Source organism: Pan paniscus, chromosome 3 (assembly GCF_029289425.2).
Source record: "Pan paniscus chromosome 3, NHGRI_mPanPan1-v2.0_pri, whole genome shotgun sequence".
Taxonomy (NCBI): domain Eukaryota; kingdom Metazoa; phylum Chordata; class Mammalia; order Primates; family Hominidae; genus Pan; species Pan paniscus.
This window is the reverse complement of record NC_073252.2, coordinates 99,158,826-99,182,150: the sequence shown is the minus strand read 5'-3', so window position 1 is coordinate 99,182,150 and position 23,325 is coordinate 99,158,826. Positions and strand designations below refer to the sequence as shown.

Sequence of the window (23,325 nt, the reverse complement as noted above, 5' to 3'; positions counted from 1 at the left end):
ATATAATTTATCCTAAGAAACAAGTGATTTAGGGATACTACTGTTTGGAACAGTAATTCTACTCATTAATCTCACATTACTCAAAAAACGCAAATGGAGGGCAAATTCAACCCTATGCCTCTGTTTTGGACCCAATAAATGAATACTAGCTTCTAGTGAATCTTATAAAACTGAAGATGATGTCATTCTTTAGACATAGACACTAGGAGTGTGGAGTGCTTTTTTCAATTTCTTTTTCCTCCTTACAATTTTTCTTATTATTCACTGAATCTTACAAAGGTATAAAACCTTACATTTTTGTTTTATATATAAATACAGTTAAATGGAAGAGCAGGGAATCTCTCTATACATATCAATATTTTTCTCTTTCATTTAGTCTTATATTCAATGGAGCATAAAGACTTCTCCTCTTAAAACATTGGATATAAGTCATGGGAAAAGCAATGTGCAGTAAGATAGAAACAGCTTTAGGAAATGTCTTGCCATCTGCTTTTCTACAAAATCATTAAGGAATATCAAGCAGCTTTATGGCTGTTTTTCTGTTGGTCTTCCAGTTGTTCATGTACATTTTTTTGGTGAGACATCTGCAGATAAATAGCCAGAATGTATATAAAAATTCTCTTGCTATACAAAACGTTATGAAAATTATAAAGTATGAATTAATGAATGACAAAAACAGGAAATACTAGATACAAAAGATTAATATGTTACTTTCAGAAAATCTTAATTATGTTTTGGAATTTTGCAGTATGTGCCTTTATGTTAATAATACGGTCCTAGCAAGAAAACTTCTCAAAAAACCAAAACTATTTCAGTGAAATGATCCTGCCTATAAATCATAAGTATTCTTTTAATCACTTCTAAAAGGTAAAATAAAGTATTCAGAACGCGTATATGATGCCTGTATGGATGCCTTTGACTGCCTTCCCCTGGCTGCCCTGATGAACCAACAGTTCCTGTGTGTACATGGTGGTTTGTCTCCAGAGATTAACACTTTAGATGATATCAGAAAAGTAAGTTTTGTTATTTTCCAAGTCTATTCATTTTGTGCGCTACAGTAATAAATAGAAGACATTAATTACCCTGCCTTTATCACTGACTTTATGCTTTTGAGTTCAAATAATTTAAAGTGGTCATGAATCTCTCCTTTGTGTTAAATTTTTATCTAGAAAGGAGAGATATGTTTATACTTGGAAGAATTTTTATCTCTACAACCTCAGGGTTGGTCTTACCATCTGACATGTGTCTTTGGAAATATAAAATATTTGACCTCTAAAAAAAATATGCCTTATCATTTCCATTTGGCTTTTTTCAAACAATCCGTTGTATATTCATGATGTGTTATGCTAGAAATGTTGCTTTGCCCTTGGGAAAATATCATAACATAACCATTAAACTGTGCTCATTTTATGGTTTTTTAAAAATCTATTTGTTACAACTTGAGACTTTTAAGTAGCAATCTAACAAGGACAATGATAATATTTTATTAATTTTACTGAGTGGCCGAGTGAAAAACTGGACTTTTTAAGAAGTATTTGTAAGAAGTTTTTAAGAAATACTCCAGTTTAGCATTGGCTATTAACAGTTGTTTAAACCAGCAAAAAGATGAGTTACATTGAATGTGGAAGTGGATTGTGTCTCTTTCTTGAGTAAATCTAGTAACATGGGATAGTTTTATGTAGTACAATAGATAGACAATCTTTTATTTCTTTGGTTTTGTTTCTAACTCTGATTGCAACGATGTAAGGTAAAAGATAGAGAGTAATAAAAAATCGCAGTGTATTTTTCTTGGTGCCAAAATCGGACCAAAGAGAGAAAGTGATGTAAATGTTTTCTTAGGTCATTTTAAAATAATATTACTTGGAATTATTTTAAAGTATGATAATTTCTTCACATTGATATTTATAACATATGTTATTGAAAATTTGTGCCCACCATTAAGCTTTCTATCTAGGAAATCTAAGCCAAATTTTTTCTGGAGGAATTATGAACAGTTGAAAACTGTATTTATCTTCTTTCCTCTACTTTTAGAGACCTAAGAAAATACACTTGTACTTATCCCATAGAACAGAGGGGTGAAAATAATTCTAACCTTTTATTATTATTCTCACCAGTAATTTTAGCAAGAATAAATTGGTCACATTGTTCTAAATTACTGTATTTGAACTATAAAGATTGGAATTTTGCTGAGATTTCTTCTAAAGATACATACTACTCAGTATATATTTAAGCCTAATGTATGATAGGTAGACTTTGGCTTCAAATAAGTGATGCACTAATCTCAAGGTGTACAGAATTTATTTCTTAAGTTATAGGTTCACTTAAGAATAACCATGGGCACAGTTCAAATTCTAGATCTTGCTTATCATTAGGGGCATTCATACAAAGACTCCCTTGGTGTCACTTGTTTGATTGATTGCCATTTAATTGTTTTTTTCCATTTCTTCTGAGTTTGGAAACTTGATTGCTAAGTCTGAGAAGTCTATATGATGAACATTTGCAAGTTAATTCTATCAGCTGCCATAAGTTATTAAATTAGTAAACAGTGTTTTCCCATTGTGTTCAGTGGAGAAGGAAGGCAAATATTTTATCTATTCATGTATCCATGTATCATATTAACCTGATAACCACTTATTGAAATAGGTTTGGAAAATGAAAAAGGTCAAATTACAAATAAGTATAGGAGTTTCTGTTAGCAAATGATGGGCATGAAAGACATGCATTTATGTTTTATTCTCTTGCCTTGATCAAATTTCATGGCCTTGGATGGAAGATGAGAAACTTACTAAGTGTCCTCCTTCAAAGGGGGATTAGTGAAAACTTCCCTCAAAATAGTGTTTTCATTATTTGAACAAAACTGATACACTGAATAGAGTTCTATACTGTAGAGAATAAATAGAAAGGATAAGGCTATTGTACTATTTTGTTTAAGACGCAATCACCAGCAAAAAGGTTGTAAACCTCTACTACAAAATGAATAACCATTTTCATATAGCTCTCATTTGTAGTGTTTCTTTAATACTTTTGTTAATGAAACTCATGGTTTTGAGGAAATACTTTAGTAAATTGTGAATGTATTTGCATACCATAAGTCTCTGCTACCATGAACTCAATATTCTTTTAAAGTTCATTAGTTTTTAGAGAAAAATTATTTTCAGGTAAAATAAAACATTCAAGTTCTTCCTATCATTGAGGTTCAAGTGTTCAAGTATAAAAATAATGTGTTTACTTTCCTACTGGAAAGAAAATGCGTGCTTTTTATTTTAAAATTCAAGCGAAAGCACAATAAATAAACCTTGTTTCCTGCTCTGTGTCTTTGTGTCCATTTTTGCAAGACACTATTTCACACTTCTATAGAGCATAGAGCATTGGGCTTTGCTCTATATTTAAAGTACAGTAGAGATGTGATGCTGGTTCAGTATAAAATTGTTTCTTTCTGGGCCAAGCGTGGTGCCTCACGCCTGTAATCCCAGCACTTTGGGAGGCCAAGGCAAGTGGATCATGAGGTCAGGAGTTCGAGACCCAGCTTGACCAACATGTTGAAACCCCATCTCTACTGAAAATACAAAAATTAGCCAGGCATGGTGGCGCGCGCCTGTAATCCCAGCTACTCAGGAGTCTGAGGCAGGAGAATTTCTTGAACCCGGGAGGTGGAGGTTGCTGTAAGCCGAGATCGTGCCACTGCACTCCAGCCTGAGTGACACAGGGAGACTCCGTCTCAAAAACAGAAATGTTTCTTTCTGCATGAATGTAACTAGCTTATTCTGTAATCTGATGGATTTTTTTAAGTAAATAAACTTCACATCATAAATTAAGTAGATTTTTTAAAATATCACCTAATATCCCTAGGACTTACTTCCCAGGATATTTTAGATATTATATTCAATTTTCATACATATCATTAAGCTCTGCACATGGCCAGAAAATGATTTTTAAGTTTTTATCTTGCCATATATCAATTCAAGTTTTTTTGTATTTGTTTATTTTTACTGTCAATTATATTAACTTTTAGAATGCACTGTATACTTTTTCCAGAATAAATGTTATATTCTGGTAGCTTTGCAGACCTTCAGTTGGGGATTCATATTAATCAGAAACTTTCCCCTCCTCTACTGTCCTACCCTTAATAAGTTATTGTTTTTCAGAAATAAGTTCTGTATTTTTAGGGACAAGTATTATTTTTCTTGAATGTATTGTTCCAAAAGCATAAATTATTTAAATCTCTTAAACAAGTTTAAGTTTGCAATGAATATTTTGTGGCTAACATAATGGTTGAAATGTAGTCTTGTTTTATTGAAGTTTTTCATTGGGTATTGAAAACGTAAAATATTGCCTCATTCTCTATAGATACTAAGAAAAAGTAGTGTGCAACAAAACCATTACTTACATCTTGTATGTCCCAGAAAAAAAAATAGACAATTTGATTGATTGTAAGCAAAATATGTTCACTTGTCTTCATTGGATTTTTAAAAATATCAATATGAAGAATATCAATTCTTAATAGATTTTCAAAGCTATTGCATGCTTTTATTCAAGAGCCTTTATAATATCTGCTGATTCACCAAAGATCCTTTAATTGCAGTTAAATCAGGATAAACTAAAGTGTTTAAAATTGATCGTGATATGTTATTTCCAGTGATGATATTTCTAATATGCCTTCTAAATGCACCTTTTAAAATTGAAATGTGACTTCACTAAACATTTATGGCTGGAAAATTGATTTCATATGGAGGCTTCAGGTAAAATTATAAAGCTTAGAACTGTGAACTGAAGAATGACCCGCTAAAGTTGAGTTTATTTTACTGCTTATCATAACTCATATTTGTACCCACTAAGATCAACTACAGGAGGCTTGTAGTTTATCATTAGAAACCTAGATAGCCCATAACGAAGTAGTATCCAAAATATCATATAGCAAGTGGCTACTTTTAAAGTAAAAGCCATCTTTTCTCAAAATCATTTTCTTAAATATAAAAAAATAACATAAGCATGAAAACTAGGAGTTGTTTTCCATCCCAACTTCTAAATCACAGTTTAATAGAGGCAGTAATAGGAATTTTCCCAAAGAAAGTAATTCTCAATAAATGAAACAGGGGTAGAGTCATAATAACTGGTCATGACAAAAACATTTGGATAGATAAAGTAAGTAAGGAGAGAAGGATAAAATGTAGAATAGGAGAAACGAGAAACTGCGAAATCTAGAGATAATAGAGGCAAGAGGGAGGTAAAGGGTTAGATGAAGATAGATACTAAATGATCTCATCAGAAGGAAGCTGGAAAGAAAATTGGAGACAGATGAAGGATAGGAAAACGAGTAGGAAGAAGGACAGGAAGAGAGAGAGAGGTAGAGGACATTTCACCCTGAGCTGTAGCTGGGGAGAAGAGGATGGGTTCTGCACAGTGCTTGTTTCTTGTATTGTCAGAATTCTAAGTTTCCAAAGATTAGTATTTTGCTCTCTGTCTTCTATTTTTCTTAGTTAGACCGATTCAAAGAACCACCTGCATATGGACCTATGTGTGATATCCTGTGGTCAGACCCCCTGGAAGATTTTGGAAATGAGAAGACTCAGGAACATTTCACTCACAACACAGTCAGGGGGTGTTCATACTTCTACAGGTAAGAATAGAGAACTTGCTCTCTGGAACACGTTTGCATCATAATGCTAGGATTTATCAGTCCATGTGTTTGATTTATTTATAATGTTTGTATTACTTCTTTAATATAAATGAAAGGCTCACTAGCATTTATAAAATGAAAATATAAATAAATGAATAAGTGAGTAAATAAATGTGAAATAGATATGTATACATATACAGGTGTACCTTGGGGATGTTAAGGGTTTGATTCTAGACCACCACAATGAAGCAAATATTGCAATAAAGCAAGTCATTATTTTTTTGGTTTCCCAGTGCATATAGAAGTTATGTTTACACTATACTGTAGTCTATTAAGTGTACAATAGCATTGTATCTAAAAAAAAAAAAACAAATGTACATACCTTAATCAGAAAATACTTCATTGCTAAACAATGCTCATGATCATCTGAGCCTTCAGCTAGTCATAATCTTTTTGCTGGTGGAGGATCTTGCCTCGATGTTGATGGTTACTGACTAATCAGGGTGGTAGTTTCTTTCTCAAAGAAGACATTTATGTGGCCAAAAAACAATGAAAAAATGCTCATCATCACTGGTCATTAGAGAAATGCAAATCAAAACCACAATAAGATACCATCTCATGCCAGTTAGAATGGCGATCATTAAAAAGTCAGGAAATGGATGCTGGAGAGGATGTGGAGAAATAGGAACGCTTTTACGCTGTTGGTGGGAGTGTAAATTAGTTCAACCATTGTGGAAGACAGTGTGGCGATTGCTCAAGGATCTAGAACCAGAAATACCATTTGACCCAGCAATCCCATTACTGGGTATATACCCAAAGGATTATATATCATTCTACTATAAAGACACATGTATATGCATGTTTATTGCAGCACTATTTACAATAGCAAAGACTTGGAACCAACCCAAATGCTCATCAATGATAGACTGGAGAAAGAAAATGTGGTACATATACACCATGGAATACTATGCAGCCATAAAAAAGGATGTGTTCATGTTCTTTGCAGGGACATGGATGAAGCTGGAATCCATAAGAACTATTATTTTTGCCCCAATGCAACAAAGTATCACAAGAACAGAAAACCAAACACCTCATGTTCTCACTCATAAGTGGGAGTTGAACAAAGAGAACATATGGGCACAGGGAGGGGGAACATCACACATCAGGGCCTGTCAGGGGGTGGGGGGCTAGGGGAAGGATATTATTAGTATAAATATCTAATGTAGATGACGGGTTGATGGGTGCAACAAACCGCCAGGGCACATGTATACCTATGTAACAAACCTGCACATTCTGCACATGTACTCCAGAACTTAAAAAAATACTCCAGTATTAAAAAAAAAAAAAACTGTACCAAAAAAATCCAACACCAGCCTTGTTTTAATTCAATTATGTTATCACATTTAAAAGTTTTACCAGTTTCTGTAACTCAGATCAGAAAAACAACTTTACATTGGTTAAATCAATCATTTAATTCCTTCTTACATTTGTTTATCAGGCTTCCTGGATAAATTAAAATAAGCAGCTTTACAGTATATAGGAACCATAGTATATTTATTTTTAGGACTTTGACAAGCCAAGTTGAAAATATTTTTATAATAATTTTTACATTTTACAAATCGCTAGAGATTTACCCATTACATGACATTTTATAACACTTCAGAAAGGAATCTGCAACACGATTAGGTTTCTGCATGACCTCACTGTCTTCCTAACGTGTCACCTCAGTTTTATCCTCCCAGATGTGATCTTCCTCAGTTTCACTAAAGTCTCTTATCATTATACATACAGCTTATGTGAAAATTGCGAGAGTGAAAGAGAAAAGAGGTTATGAAGAAGTTGAGAATTTTTAATTTTAGAATACTTACTCCTCCTCTTCTCCTCCTTCCTCCTCCTCCTCCTCTTCTTCATTATTATTATTATTATTATTATTATTATTATTATTATTATTACTATTAGATACTTAAGAACTTAACCTGATGTTCCCTGAAGTTCATGCTCAATTCCAGCCCTGGCAGCTAAGCTAATGGCAAGGCTGGAAGAATTCTGTAAAATACATCCAGCTGTGTATCTTCTGTCTCTAGAGTAAGCAAATATCCTTCTATAGGACGTTGATCTGATGCCTATTTAGTAGTAGGACATTTTGTTCCATATACTAAGTTTTCTTATGGGGGAAAAGAAGTTTTTCTATCTGTTGATGTGATTGATAAATTAAAGTTCATGAATAGAAAATCTAGTGCACTATAAAGCGTCTTTCAAAGTATAGCTTTCTTTATATGAATATTAACAGAGAGGTTTGTTCTAAGCATATTTATTTTAAAAATTTATAGTTCACTTCTATATTTTGGAAATGTGGTTTAATGAATCCATTTTGGCTGAATTAAAGACGCATGGTATAATATTTCTGAAAAGCCTAAAACTTATTTTCAGTAATTAATTTGGGAGTAATCTTTTATTAAAGATGTTTAAACTTATAGTGAAAAGTTGGCATTGTTAAAGTACGACAAAGTTATGTGTTCAGTTTTCCAAAGCTAGTGTTAACTTTCTAATTATACCCTAGATGTTTAAATTACCTGCTTGATATCACAGAGTTATACTTCAGTAACATAATATCAAACAAAATTCAAACTCTTGATTTTGATATTGAGTCCTGTTGCATTAATAATAGTATAGCATTCTATTCGTTTTCGTGTCAGCTGTTTAAATCATATTCTAAGCAGGGTCCCATACTGAACTTGCATAATACTGAACTTATATAATATTATGGCATTAGACACAGATGTTTATATATTATGTGTGTATATTATAATATAGACACAGATATGTGTCTATATTATAATATAGACACAGATATGTCTATATATTACGGCATTAGACACAGATGTGTGTATATATTTATAAAATAAATATATAGAATATATTTAGAGTGAAGTCTACCATCTTTAATAATAGAGGATAATCAGAGAATTAAACATATTTTCACTTTTGTTTTCAGCATTATGATTATTTCACTTGTCTCATTAAACATCCTTTTTTTTTTTTTTTTTTTTTTGAGACAGAATCTCACTCTGTCACCCAGGCTGGAGTGCAGTGGTGCGATCTCGGCTCACCACAACCTCCACCTCCCGGGTTCAAGCGATTCTCCTGTCTCAGCCTCCCGAGTAGCTGGGATTACAGGCATGCGCCACCATGCCTGCCTAATTTTTTATTTTTAGTAGAGACGGGGTTTCTTTCTCCATGTTGGTCAGGCTGGTCTCAAACTCCTGACCTCAGGTGATCCATCCACCTCAGCCTCCCAAAGTGCTGGGATTACAGGCATGAGCCACTGCACCCAGCCTCATTAAACATTCTTAATAAATAATGATTTTTAGCTATGGCAAGTATAGATTATGTGAATAGCTGAATATCTAAATCTGTGGCCTATATATAGACTGACTAATGTCAAAGCAGTCTGGATTATGTTTTATCTAAGGAGGAGAAAAATGTTTCTCATTCTCCTACAGCTTTTTGGTCCTTTTGTCTTTAGTGCCACCTTGAAAGTATGAAGGCATCCTCTGGGATTATGGTTTATAAAGTGGATCTAGATGGGCACAAGCAAGCCATGAAATTGGTAGAGAACCTTAGTGGCAATTACCATTTTGAATTATTGGCAGGTATTTTGATCCACAGTTCTCAGTTTTATTTAACATTTGTATGTGTAGTTTGTGTGTTTACTTTGCTATGCCACCCTATCCACTATCTAACATGTTATCTGGGCCATTATTTAAATAAAATAAAGTTATGCAGAAAATATGCATCAGTCAGAATTTAACACTGTTCCTGAGTTATATCAGATAGGCAGTGTGACAGAGAGGAAAGAATCCATAAGATCTATGATTTTGCCCCAATGTACCATTATCTTTAGAATCTTAGACCAGAGTTTGCACACTCAAATAATACCTATAATGTTCAGGCAGATAGTTGAGATACTTGGAGCAGGGCAAGTGTTAGATTCTGGAGATTAGTGAGGATCATGACAAATTTTCATTTCATGTAGACCAATGAAAACTGGCAGCTGGATTTGGTGTTTAGGTTATCAATCTGTATTTCTGCCTTGGATGAATCATATAAGCTTTGTATCCTGGGTTTACCTTGCTTCAAAATGAGTGAGTTAAATTAGACACCCTAAAGCTCTTTTAAACTCTGAAATTTTAGGGGCATCTTGACAGTGATTTTGAAGTGTTTTGGAAGCTACAGGTGGCAACTCACTCAAATCACTACTGGTCCCTTAATCACAAATCAGCAGCCTTCTCTTCTCCCACTGCCCAGCTTCTGTGCAGCGGTTGACAGTCTTATCAGCCGCTTCCATCTTGAAATCCTCTGGTTCCTTGTTTATATATCCTGATTCTCCTCTGACTTGTCAGGGCGATCCCTTCTCTTCCTGATGCCTCTTTTTTTTTGTCTTTCTTCTGCTTTGGCATTTTTTTCTTCACATTTTCCTCTAGGAACCTCACCTACACCCACTTCCCTAGATTCACTGTAAACTGTAAACTCTATGGCCAGTTCCTGAATCTATGTCTAGCCCGCTTCATCTCTTTTCCTGAGCTCAATTCCTGTATGTCTAGTTGTCTGCTGGAACTTCTTTTCTAGGGATTCCATTTTCACCTTAACCTAAACTCACCATGCCTGAAAGGGCTTAATTACTTTCCCACTTGCTTAATCCCCACTGAAAATTCCTCCTGTTTTTTGTTTGTTTTTTGTTTACTGTTCATTCTCCCAGCCATGCAGACTAACAGGTGTCTTTGCTTTTTCCTCGTGTATTGAAATCACCACCAGTCATCACATCTTTATAAATATCACAAGCATCTAAACCATGCTGCCTTTCCTCTTTCCCACTGTGAATTCAAGACCTTTATTTTTAGTCTATTGAAATCACACCTGAGCTCTCTGCTTCCAATTTCATTAGTATCCTCCCTCTTCCCTCTGCCCAATGCATACTGTTCCATTCATGGGTATCTTTTTTGAGAATTTTTTCACTCATTCAATTATTTAGCACACATTAGCTGAGCATTTACTGTAGTATATTCTCTCTACTAAGTTTTTCTCTCTTTTTTTTTTTTTTTTTTTTGAGATGGAGTCTTGCTCTGTCGCCCAGGCTGGAGAGCAGTGGTGCGATCTCGGCTCACTGCAAGCTCTGCCTCCTGGGTTCACACCATTCTCCTGCCTCAGCTTCCCGAGTAGCTAGAACTACAGGCGCCCACCACCACACCAGGCTAATTTTTTAATATTTTTGATAGAGACAGGGTTTCACTGTGTTAGCCAGGATGGTCTCCATTTCCTGACCTCGTGATCCACCTGCCTCGGCCTCCCAAAGTGCTGGGATTACAGGCGTGAGCCAACATGCCTGGCCTCTCTCTACTAAGTTTTGTAGATGCTGAGTCCCTGCCTTCAAGAAAACGGCAGTCCAGTAGCAGAACCCAGAAAGCAGAAACAGACAAGTAAAATACAAAGTGAATAGTGCCGTCATTATAAATGTGCAGGCTATTACACACACGCACACACACACAGGTTGGTGGGGAGGGGGAGAGAGAGACAGACAATCTGAGTGAGTGTGTTGGGAATCCTAACCCCAAAGGGGAATGGATCAGGTTCAAGGGACTATTCATGATGAAGGCATTAGCAGACCTGAGTTTTAAAGGATTAGTAGAACATATCCAACCAGAGTCATTGGGGAAGATTTTTGCAGGCGGGGAAAGCGGCATCATGAAAATATGAAGGAATGTAACACTGGGAATTCTGCAGAGAAGGTCACCTGATCTTACTTCACCTCTACTCCCAAATTACATTAGCTGCTTCATTATCTGTTAAAACTGAACATTCATATTACCAAGCTATTCAGCCCCTATTTTATATCGTTTAGAAATGTGTCTATAAGTGCATCAAAAGACATGTGCAAGGTTAATCATAACAGCCAAGAAATGAAAACTCAGATATCCATTTAGTAGAATGAATAATAAATTCTAATATATTTATACAACTAAATACAGCAAATGAGAATGAGCTTTCTAAAACTACACATAACAACATGGTTGAAGATCCCAAGCATAATGACGAGTGAAAGAAGCCGATAGTGACCAGTATATACTGTATGATTCCACTGAAATAAGAGTTCAACATCAGAGAAAACTAATCTTTCATGCTATAAGCCAGGATACTGGTTACCCATAGAGAGGAGGTGACAGTAAGAAAGATATGAGGAGTTTCTGGGGTTTGATAATGTTCTGTGTCTTGATCAGAGTGCAGGTTCCAAGGGTGTTCACTTTGTGAAAGGTCATCAAATTAATTTTTGCCTTTTTCTGTATAGATGTTTTACTTTACTAAAAAGTTTGCCTTAAATAAAAATTGCTTGCCACTTCTGAACTTAAATTCTGGAAAAGTTCTGGCAGGAAGAGTTGGCCCCTTAGGACTTGATCCCCATTGGACAAAAATGAAATTAGATCAAGAACCCTGGGACAAAAAAGAAACACAGCAAGTCCTAGGAAAAGGTAGGTCTGACAGCATCCAGGTAGCCCCAGGACACTCCTGGGCTAAGTACCCATTCCCAGGCCCCAAGAAGCAGAGGAGGAGTTGAACAATCAGGCAGGGTCTTCCCTATTACTGGATCTGGAAGAGGAGAAGGACACCAAAGAGACTGTGGTTTCCTCCTTGTGTATTGGCAGGGGATTGCAGGCTGCCTGCCTCTGCTTTGCCAAAGCACTGAGGGAGGAGGGAAAGAAACCCTTTGCATCTCTCACCTGCTTGACTGCCCCTATTGAAGCTACTTCAGCAATTGAGCATAAGCCCCAATAAGCTGACAGATTGCTGCTAAGCATTTAAGATATGAAAATGCAAATGAAAAAGCGGTGTTCCTCTCCTAAGGCATTCACTATTGCTGGAGCACAGAAGTAGAAATATAATTTACACTACAACATGATAAGTGATATATTAGATACATATATTGTAGGAACACAGTGGATACAGCAGTTGTGTACACCTTAGGTGAGATAGCCTTGAAGAGAATGCTTCACAGGTGATAACTTGTGAAGACTTGGCAGAAGAATAGGCCTTTCCAGGAGGAAAAACTGCACAGGGAAAGTATCCATAAAGCCATAAAAACATTAAAAAAAAAAATTTTTAATAATGCCCACTAGCTATGTCATGGCTAAAGAGTCTTACATCTGGGAGATTAAACTCAAGGTTGAAAATATAGTTCAATATGATATAGAAACAAATACAAGAGAATAAACAGAATTAATCTAATAGTAACTGTTTGCTCTACTGCCAAGCCAATTTTTCTACCATTTATTACATTTTTTTCTTTTCTACCTTCCTTACCTTTGTTCCTATTCACTCAGCTTCTGATGATCCCTCTTCTTTTCCGAGCAGAATTCTAACCCCTTTCCTATCTACCAATCTGCATACGTCATTCTCTTTAATATATAACAAAAGATAGATATTTTTCAAAAAGATTTCTCTGATTAATTTCAGATGCTTTCTTGCTTGCTTTATAATATCTTTATAAAACTTCTATTTTATCTTCAATGTGTTTTATAATATAGTAGTTTTTAAAAAATATTTTTTATAATGCTTTATGTTCCTAAGATAATAAATACCCTTAGGACAGAAACCTGCCTTGAACTTATACCGCCCCTCCCTGTAGCTAATACTGTCTTCTAACAAATGGAACAATCATCACTGGGCCTCTGCTAAATTACTGGGGAATAAGTGATTTTTCATCTCTTTGGGGTGTTTAGGTGTTAGCAGTATGCTTTTCCTGCCGTTCTCTCTCTCTCGCTCTTTCTCTCTCTCTCTCTGTGTGTGTGTGTGTGTGTGTGTGTATACGCAGTGCTTTTCAGCTTGAACATTTTGTGATTTGTGATAATTTCCATTGAAAAGCATAAAAGTGGAACAGAGTTTCTGTTTCTCTTTTCTAATACTATTAGAAACTTCTGTATATCCTAGGTAAATAGTTCAGCAACAGTGGGAATCTAGATGATATTCAAGTATTGTCTAGATCTATGAGGAAAATGTTGGTATTTCTTTGAAAAGCTGAGTATATGATGGCATATGTTTTGAAAATGTCTAAAGTTTTTCTTCAAAATGAATTCCCTCCAAGTCAATAATGCAAATACTCCTCACTTAATGCTGTTAACCTAGCAAATTGGCACTTGATTAATTTTATTTTTTTCAGATTTCCAATAAAAATCAGGTATATATTTTCATGGGGAAAAACTTAGCTTAAACACATAAGGGTATCAAACTTAGTGTGATGAAAATATTTTAAAATTATTCTTTCTTAAGAATAGTGTAAGTTGTTCCAAAAGGGCAAATAAGAAAGAGCAACTAAGTCATTTGCCAAGGGCAAAAAAGTGACAGACATAGTCAGGCAACCTGTCTGACAGTGGTAACAAGACAGTATACTTCTATACAGAGGCATTGCGAAGGCACAAGGAATTTAAGTGAAGGCCTCAAAAAAAGAAAAAAGATAGGGAAGGAACATTTATTGAGAACCTATTCTGTGCCCCTTAGCTGGGCCTTTTATAGCTAATATATACCAAACAAATCTGCTGTTTTTGAAAGACCAACCAGTATCTCTGAAAGTAAAGTGGTTTTTTCTTTGTTTTTGTTTTTGTTTTTTTTCTCTGACACACTTACCTGGAAAGGTCGTATATTCACTTTTCTTTAAGCAGAACAGAAGCCTTTGAAGACACATGTTGGTCAACACCTGATTCTGGCTACCAGATGGGCATGTTTCCATGCAGAGACTGGGCCATCCTCTCCAGTTTCTAAGATACACTCATGTTCATCAGTTAGATGTTGTATTTATTGAATTGACTGGGGACAACTAGGAAGTGGAGGCCCCATGGTTATCTCCTCTTTTTCTCCCTTTCTCTTACAAAACACACCACACATGGGCACATGAACAGAGACTGTTTTCAGTTTCAGATCCCTTTTTGCCAAAGAACTGAATCTTTTTAATAGTCAGTATCTCTATAACTGTATGTTATCTTTTTTTTGTTGTTGTTGAGATGGAGTTTCACTCTTGTCGCCCAGGCTGGAGTGCAATGGTGCGTTCTCGACTCACTGCAACCTCCACCTCCTGGGTTCAAGCGATTCTCCTGCCTCAGCCTCCCGAGTAGTTGGGATTACAGGCGCCCACCCCTAAGCCTGGCCCACCCTAAGCCTGGCTAGTTTTTTGTATTTTTAGTAAGAGACAGGGTTTCACCACATTGGCAAGGCTGGTCTCGAACTCCTGACCTCAGGTGATCTGCCCGCCTCTGCCTCCCAAAGTGCTGGGATTACAGGCGTGACCCACGATGCCCGGCCAACTGTATGTTATCTTAATGATAATTTTTTCCTGTTGGTCAGGGAATTTGTACAAAATGTGTAACAGAAACTATCTTTTCTTTTATAATAAATTATTTGAATAACATACATTACTAGAATGTTTCCCTGCAGTGCTATTTTTATAATTGATGAATGTTTTCAATGGTATATAGTTTAAGTTCTAGTGAATATTTGCAGTTTGAATATTGGTTTTCTGTACCTTGATTTGCATTGTCAAAAATTTATTTTTGTAATACACATTTGTTTCATTAAAAGTTCTTAGAGCAGAGACATAATGACTGTAAAAGGTTTTTCAGGTTTAATTTATGATTTGAATTTCATTTATAATGAAGTTATTTGAGTTTGAGACTCTTAAAAGACAAACATAATTGTATATTGGATGTTTTATTTAGTCAAGATAGATAAGTCTTAAAGTTCTGCTGATCATATTTAAAAGACAAATTCTAAAGCCTTGTGAATATCCATAATTTTGTTTAGGTTTTGAATGATATAATCATCTTATTGTACCCATAATGTTAGATAAAGCAATAACTTGATTTCCCACCGTATGGGAGGAGTCTTAAATCTGGGAGATTATAGAAACAAAAATAATTAGGAGGCAGAAGAGAGCACATGTATTCTCTTCTGCCTGCAAACTCAGTTATCTCTGTTGTATACACATACATGCACACATATGCACAAATGGTGCAATATTTGAGAAAATTGAGACTTATATTTTAAATTCATTATCTTGTTATAGTTATGCTCCATTCACTTTGTCTTTAAATGTAGACTTTTAAAAATTTATTTTTCTGAGAGTGGACACTTTCCTAATGTTTTATAATGGCTTATGTTTTTTCCCCCAGTTCATGCACCTCAACCCCTTTCTGATTATGTAACAAGTACAGCTGTAGATGCTTTTTCTGCCACAAGGATAAACTTGGCCTTAGAGTCAAGAGGCTTGTTTCATGAATGATGTATGTTTGATTATCTTTGATCCAGTCACATAGATCTGGATGTTAGAGATAAATGTGCTACTCCTGATGATTTCATAACAGATGCTTCTCTTTTCTTTTTGTCTCTGGCAGTTACCCGGCTGTATGTGAATTCTTACAGCACAATAACTTGTTATCTATACTCCGAGCCCACGAAGCCCAAGATGCAGGGTGAGCAGTTTTGAGCATTTATAAAAACCATGCATTGTCCATTTTCCAGAACTTCCTCACTTTGCTTAGGCTCTGCAGGTTCCCTTTTACCAGGCTCACTCCCAAAAGGAATTAGAGCTTAAAATTATCTTCTGATGGATGACACAGGTATGACAGAGTCCTAGGTAATGAATGGCTGGAGATGTATCGTACAGTCTCCCGTAAAGTTCTTACATCTTTAGCCTGAACAAGTCCATTTTCAGCTTGATTTCTTAAGTACTGTAAGGGCACCTCCTCTTATTCCTCTCAATTGTTGCATTTACACTGTCATATAAGTGAGTAAATTACCAGCTACTTTTCAGTCTTGTTGAAAATATGAATGAGAATTATACTAAATATTTAACAGGTATTGCACATTTTACTGTTGTTTTAAAGAATACCATTCCTAATCCTGAATACCATTCCTGATCCCTGTAATATCCCTGATTTTAAAGGGAAAGGAATAGGGACATCTTTAAAAACAGGGAAAAGTTTATGTTCTAACTAGCAAATGATTACATAAAGTTGATTTTGTCTCACCTGGTAAGTTTCTAAGATGTAGAACAATTTTGGAGGTTTAGAAAATTATGAAATTTCAGATGTTCACTTTAATAGTATATTAAATCTACATTAGGGAGAAATTAGACTACTTTTAAGATTTGAGGTCTGATACCGTTTCCCAGTAGGCGCCACTGAAAGGCATTGCTTCCCTTTGAATAATTAAACTCATCCCTTCATAGTCTAGGTTTTCTGAAAAGTAGTAGCACTTCTTTTTATAACCTGTGTGCTGAAATTGGGAATATAGATACCTGCATTTTGAAGGAGGCCCATGTCTATGACATCCCTGAATCAAGGAAGATACCAAGTTCATTTCACAATTAGCTGTTTTCAAGCAATCAGTCAACAGGTGTGAACGGATCCAGTGTTATATACTCACTGTTTTGTAGCTGATGTTTGAAGTAACCTGTTTATATACCCAACCAGTCAGGTCTTCAAATAATTGTTCTCACTTGTCAAGGCTATGGTGTCACTATGCTATTTTGGCTGTGATCCAGTCGGCTGACTGCCCATTTTTGGCAGATTTATCCTGATTGCACTACATACCCATAACCACTGGCTTACTTGAATGTGTGTTAAGTGCATCAGTTAATATCAAGTATTTTTGTTTAAAATGAGAAGTTGATTGATTCATTGGAAAAATTGAGATTATGTCATCCAGTTTCTTTGTTTTTGTTTGTTGTCAAGTAGGCATAGTCACCCTCTGTCTACAAAGTCAAGGTACTAAGATTAAGAGTGAAACTGTCTTTCACATGGATTTTGTTTCCATAACGAAGCTCAGTTCCATAATCAGAATACATACTTTTAGAACATTTCAAAAGGTTTTTAAGGGGGCATTTTCTTTTATAGTATGACCAAGTTCCAAAAAGAGAGGACTCACAGTGTTTTTAAAATTATAAATGTTAAGGTGGCTGTTTATCTATCTAAAGATACTTTTTGAGCTACTTTTAGAACCTAACTATATTAGGCACGGTTCAGTCTACCAGAAATAAATGACACAGATCAACGAAGAAATGATAAAATGTTGTTTTGAAGAGGTATTTCTAAACTGATACTCCTAAAATTGATTACACAGAAGTCATGAGATACATTTTTATCCTTATGTAAAAGAGACACAGTCACCTGTATTTTTAATTGAGAACTAAAGTGTTACATTATAAATTATTTCTGCTTAGTAACTGGATTGTTGGTTTATTTCCAAAGTTCTTGTGCATGTTCTGTTTCATTACTGATTGATTAAATATTACCCTGCTGAGACAATAATCTTTGACCTGTAGACACCAGCAGAGATTGGTAATAAATAAAATTCTAAAATAGAAACAGTCTCAATTTGTAAAATTTCATAGATTTAAGGGGACATTCTTTTTAAAGAAAATTACTTAGTCTAGGCAAAAATGCTTATATATACTGCATCTAGGAATTGCATTAAATCTATGAATTAAATCTAATTATTAATCTAAAAATTCATAAATTTAAGGGGACATTCTTCTTAAAATCACTTAGTCTAGGCAAAATGCTTTACAGAATATTGTGGATTTATCAGATAATTGGCCTGGTTATTAGTGGTAAGTCTTTATATCTTGCTCTGCTTATTTGGTCTTTTTATGTCAAAAATGTTGACAACATTTTGAAAATTTTGGGTGGGTACAAAGTATCTGTGTGCACTAATCAGCCTTCTGTTGAACACATGGAAATGAATTATGATTTTCCAATGAATTCCACCCTCTCTTGAGGTTTGCTAACTTAGAAAATACCTGTTTGGAAATTTTACATATGAATGTATGTTTTCATACCCACCCCCTGAAATGTATTAATACCAGTGTATAACAGGCTTCAGAGATAAATTTTTATTTAGTGTTATATGATTGGAGGCCCTTTGAATAATGGAACTTGACTCATCTAATTTTCTATTTCTCAATCTATGATTTGATATTATCTTTTTTCCATACGAGCTTTGTTTTGACTGTATTTGTTCTTTTTAGGTACCGCATGTACAGGAAAAGCCAAACAACAGGCTTCCCTTCTCTAATTACAATTTTTTCAGCACCAAATTACTTAGATGTATACAATAACAAAGGTAAGTGTTTTTAAATACCTCTTGCAGTCTTACATAATATGTGTAATAATTCTTAAGCCGTTTTATTTTGGTTTGGTCTTAAGTATTTTAACCAGTCTTTTTTTTAAATTTTTTCAGTTATTGTTTCATGCATACTTTGTGATTATCCTCAAAGATACAGATTCAAATTTGGTCAGAGATTGGGCTTATGCACTATTAATTTTTTAAATGTTTTCTAGGACATTTTAATTTTTAGCAGGGTTGACAGCTGCTGCTCTAGTAGACAAAGACTTTAAAAGAAATAATAATTGGAAATAATCCAAAATCATGCTTCTTAAAAAGAATTTGGATTTAAATAGAATAAGTGTGATTGTCCATGGAAAGGATCAAGAAAAATAAAAAATAAACCCAGTAGCTTGAAATTCAAACTTGAATTGCATTTATTGAGTATCTACCATGAATCGGTTCCTATGCTAGGCAAGTACATGTTTATTTCTTTAAAAAGCAAGAAAAAGTAAATTTCAAGGTAAATATTATTAGCTACTCTACCTCCTCCTTCTTTAATATGCAGACTGAGTCCCTGTGGTTAATTGCCTTGTCCAAGGTCACTTAATTAGGAAGTAATGAACTAGGTTCAAATCCATACTTCTGGTTCAGTGTCCTGTGCCTTTTTTCTGAAACTCCATGCCTGAAAGAAACATGAAACAAGAGGGCATTATTACTTACTACAGGGAAAAGAAGAAGAGCAAGGGGTGCATTATTATCTTGTTTCATAAATGTAATCTCTTTATTTGGAAATATTATAAAGTGTTCCACATGTATCACATGCGCGATAAAATGTGAAAAAGCCTTTAACTCTATGTAGCATTGGTCTGGATATTATATAGGCAGCATGTCCGAGTGTGGCTTTCTGAGATTAAGAGAAATGGATCACGAAGTCAGGAGATCGAGACCAAACTGGCTAACACGGTGAAACTCCGTCTCTACTAAAAAAAACACAAAAAATTAGCTGGCCGTGGTGGCGAGTGCCTGTAGTCCCAGCTACTCGGGAGGCTGAGGCAGGAGAATGGCGTGAACCCGGGAGGCGGAGCTTGCAGTGAGCCGAGCTCGCACCACTGTACTCCAGCCTGGGAGACAGAGCGAGACTCCATCTCAAAAAAAAAAAAAAAAAGAGAAATGGAAACAGAAGGAAAAAAGCAGTCAAATAACATATCTAAGGTCAAATATAGCCCAGAAGGGGTGGTAAAAGGCAGCCTAGTTTCTGCACCAGTCTGAAAACTCCTGGAATTAGGAGCCATGCCCCTTCATAAATGAGGTGTGATGGGTGTCTTCCTGGCCCAGGCCTGGTGTCCAGGATGCCTAATATGGGCCTTGGCCACCTTTATTCCCAAGCACCTGTTGAATGTCCTTAGTCCTTTGTTTCCTTTCATGTATTCCACTTTCCCATAGCCCAGAGAATGACATCTGCTGGATGGTGTTTGCTGTTGCCATACGGTCTTTTACATTGCCGTTTTGACCATAGTGGGTCCTCCTCTATAGTGAAGGAGCATGGTTATCAGTAAGGCATAGTGCAGTTTTTGTTGTAACCATGGGGAAGAAAGGAGGCAGTTCCTAGAAAAGAAGTGCTGCCATTAGTAGTCTATGGCAAGAAGAATGCAAAATAAAATAAAACATGTTCTCTGCTTGCCACGTGCTTTTAAGTATGTGGGAGTGGGAGTCAGTGATTCACTGCTAAAGTGAAGATTATTGTATTTGAATAAAATTGATGTCACCTAGAATTTTGAAAAGCACTGCAATAAAATTGGGTCACAAGCACCTTTAAAACACAATCAATGGAAAAATAGCTGTGAAGAACCTATGAGTTAATCATTTGATTGTTAGAAACAAATGATCATAAACGACTCGAATTATAAGCTGATAGTTACAGTATGATTTGATTTTTAAAACTACTGTAGAGTTGACAAAGTAAGACATTTGGGTAATTTAACTAAAAATATAAGACCCAAGATGATTAAGTGTAAACAAAGAGAGTCAAACACGCAATACATTTGGTAAGGGATAATTTTCTAGAATGGTCAGAGAAGGCCTTAAGATAAAATATGACCTGGATGTTAAAGAATAGTGAATGTTTGATTAGAAAGAGAAATAAATAGTATCAGGGCCAATGAATATTTTTAAAGCAGTAAACATTTATTGTATAAAACTCATAAAAGCTAATCTCTTTGACTGGATGAGGATTCTCAATCTTGCACGAGAGAAGGACCCTGAGATACCTGCAGGGAATGCAGGAATTTAGTAAGTCATATTGTATATCCCGGTCTCACCATGATCCTATAATTTACCAAAAGTACATAAAGTATGCTTTTATATATTTTTTATAAACATGAGTGTATTGTTCTATGGCATTAAGATTTTTTACTATTAAACTGAGGGAAGGAAATGTCCCTAAAAGCCATTTTCTTGCCAAAGACTGATTACTAAATAGCATGTACTCTGCTTAGAAGTTTCCCAACAGTTTCTAAAAAAGAAAACCAAAACAGTAAAAACGGAATAAAAATTGGGATTTTACTCCACAAAAACAAACCTAGACTCTTTCAATTCTTCATAATGCTAGGTAATGCAGTTTTGCCTGAGACCAGTAGCTATTTCTCAAATAAGGTGTCTATTTCTTCTTTTTGTATAGTCCTGATTTAACAAGTTTGGAACTTAAAAAAAAAAAAAAAAACAGATACCAGTGCATCACTGGCTTTGAGATTTTGTAGTTCTTTCACTGTGTTCTTGCCTTTGGGGTAGATCAGAATCTCTCAGGAAAGGGAGTAGAACTGTTTCATTTTGGGAACCTCTTCATAAAAGAAAATATTCTCCGGAGAGAAAAAGATAAACTGATAGGAAAGAGAAAGATGTATTCTTTAGTTTAAACAAAATTTCAAAAGACTTTTATGTAAAATTTCTGAAGCACTTTAAAGCTATTATACTAACAGTGTATACAGTATGTGGGAGTGGGAGTCAATTATTCACTGCTAAAGTGAAAATTACTGTGTTTGAATAAGATTGATGTTAACTAGAATTTTTAAAAGCAGTGTAATAAAATTGGATTGCAAGCACCTTCAAAACCCAATCATTGGAAAATAGCTGTGGAGAATCTGTGAGTTAACCATTTGATTGTTAGAAACAAATGATAATAAAGTACTTTGGAATTATAACCTATTAGTTACAGTATGATTTGATTCTTAAAGCTCCTGCAGCTTAAGACAGCAGTAATACTATCTGGCAAAATGAAACAGTGAGAAAAATAGGTTTATTCTTGCCATCTTAAAACCAATAATAGTTGTGATCAGATTCATATTTAAATGTCCAGTATTTCTTATTAGTAGTTCATACTTATCTGTAATTAACAAATAGCATTCAGAAAGTTATGAGGACTAAATATTCCATCTCTTGGTATAGCCCACATTAATTCATTCAGTCTCATCCTTTCCAGTCTGCGCTGTCTTCCTGCCTGTCTCCCTACCTCTGTGTCTTCACTCTGACAGCTCTGCAAGATGCCATAGCAAAAGATGTAGGTTTGAATCTCAGCTCTGCCATTAAGCAACTAACTCATGTAAATTTATTGGACATGCAGTGGCATTGCTATGAGATGAGAAAAAATGTTCGTTTGTGAATACTGCATGAAATCGCTTTGAAACAAAATGCTGTGCAGTATTAAGACATTATCATTATTGAATATTTTATGTTGTTATTATTTTGTCACATGTTAGTGCAAAGCTTCACAGAAGCTCGCAGGAAAATTCCCTTATTCCTCAGTTTCTTATTTATAATTTCACTATATGCCTGAATCTACCATTATCACCTGTCTCTCTGCTTATCTTGGAGTAAACCTCATTGCCCTGAGCAACTTTGGCTTTCTGTTTCTCCACTTTTTCACCTGCATACTTATTTCTATCCAAAATATTTGTCTCATTCTTCTGCCTAAGTGGACTAGACCCACTCCAGTCTGTGTTTCCATGAAGACTTCTGTTGGTGGTCCTTCTCTGAATGTCTGCAATGCTAATCATTTTCTCTGTATTTATTGTTTACGTTTTTCTTGTTAGCTTTTGCATGCATTCCTGTTATTTCCCAATGAGGTTATAATTAGTTTGAAACATGAGGCTTTTTGGTACACATTGTAAAGCCAAGTTGCATGCCTTGTACATGGTAGGCAGTCAATACATGCATTGATTTAAGCATTTTTTTTTTTTTTTTGGAGAATTAACAGCAAGACTGTGACCAGAAGTATCCTATCAATATTGACCCACAGATCTTTATCTCACTTTAAATCACTCCTGTAACCAGTGCTGATACCCTTTCTAAATTGGAGTTAAACATTTGCAGAGCACTTTGCACATCTGAATTGTTGAATTTTCTCCTGTGAATCTGTAGACCTAAAGGAAAACCTATTTCCTAGCTTCAATTTTTAAAAAATTATTTGCCCCCTGTAAAAGTGATTTTAACTATACCCACTCACCAATACAATAAACCTTTATTGAGAACTTACTATATACCAAGCTCCATGCTAGGTGTTGGGG

The 23,325-nt window shown here is 35.2% G+C and overlaps 1 protein-coding gene across 2 annotated transcripts in view; it reads left to right on the top strand.

Moving 5' to 3' along the window:
- PPP3CA (protein phosphatase 3 catalytic subunit alpha) overlaps nucleotides 1-23,325 on the top strand; it is a 323,280-nt gene that overhangs the window by 247,497 nt on the left and 52,458 nt on the right. For both annotated transcript variants that reach the window (XM_003829946.6, XM_003829947.6), the window contains exons 5-8: nucleotides 868-1,013; nucleotides 5,478-5,617; nucleotides 16,051-16,128; nucleotides 18,687-18,781. In XM_003829946.6, the coding sequence (XP_003829994.1) occupies nucleotides 868-1,013; nucleotides 5,478-5,617; nucleotides 16,051-16,128; nucleotides 18,687-18,781 (459 nt within the window). The remainder of the gene's footprint in view (nucleotides 1-867; nucleotides 1,014-5,477; nucleotides 5,618-16,050; nucleotides 16,129-18,686; nucleotides 18,782-23,325) is intronic.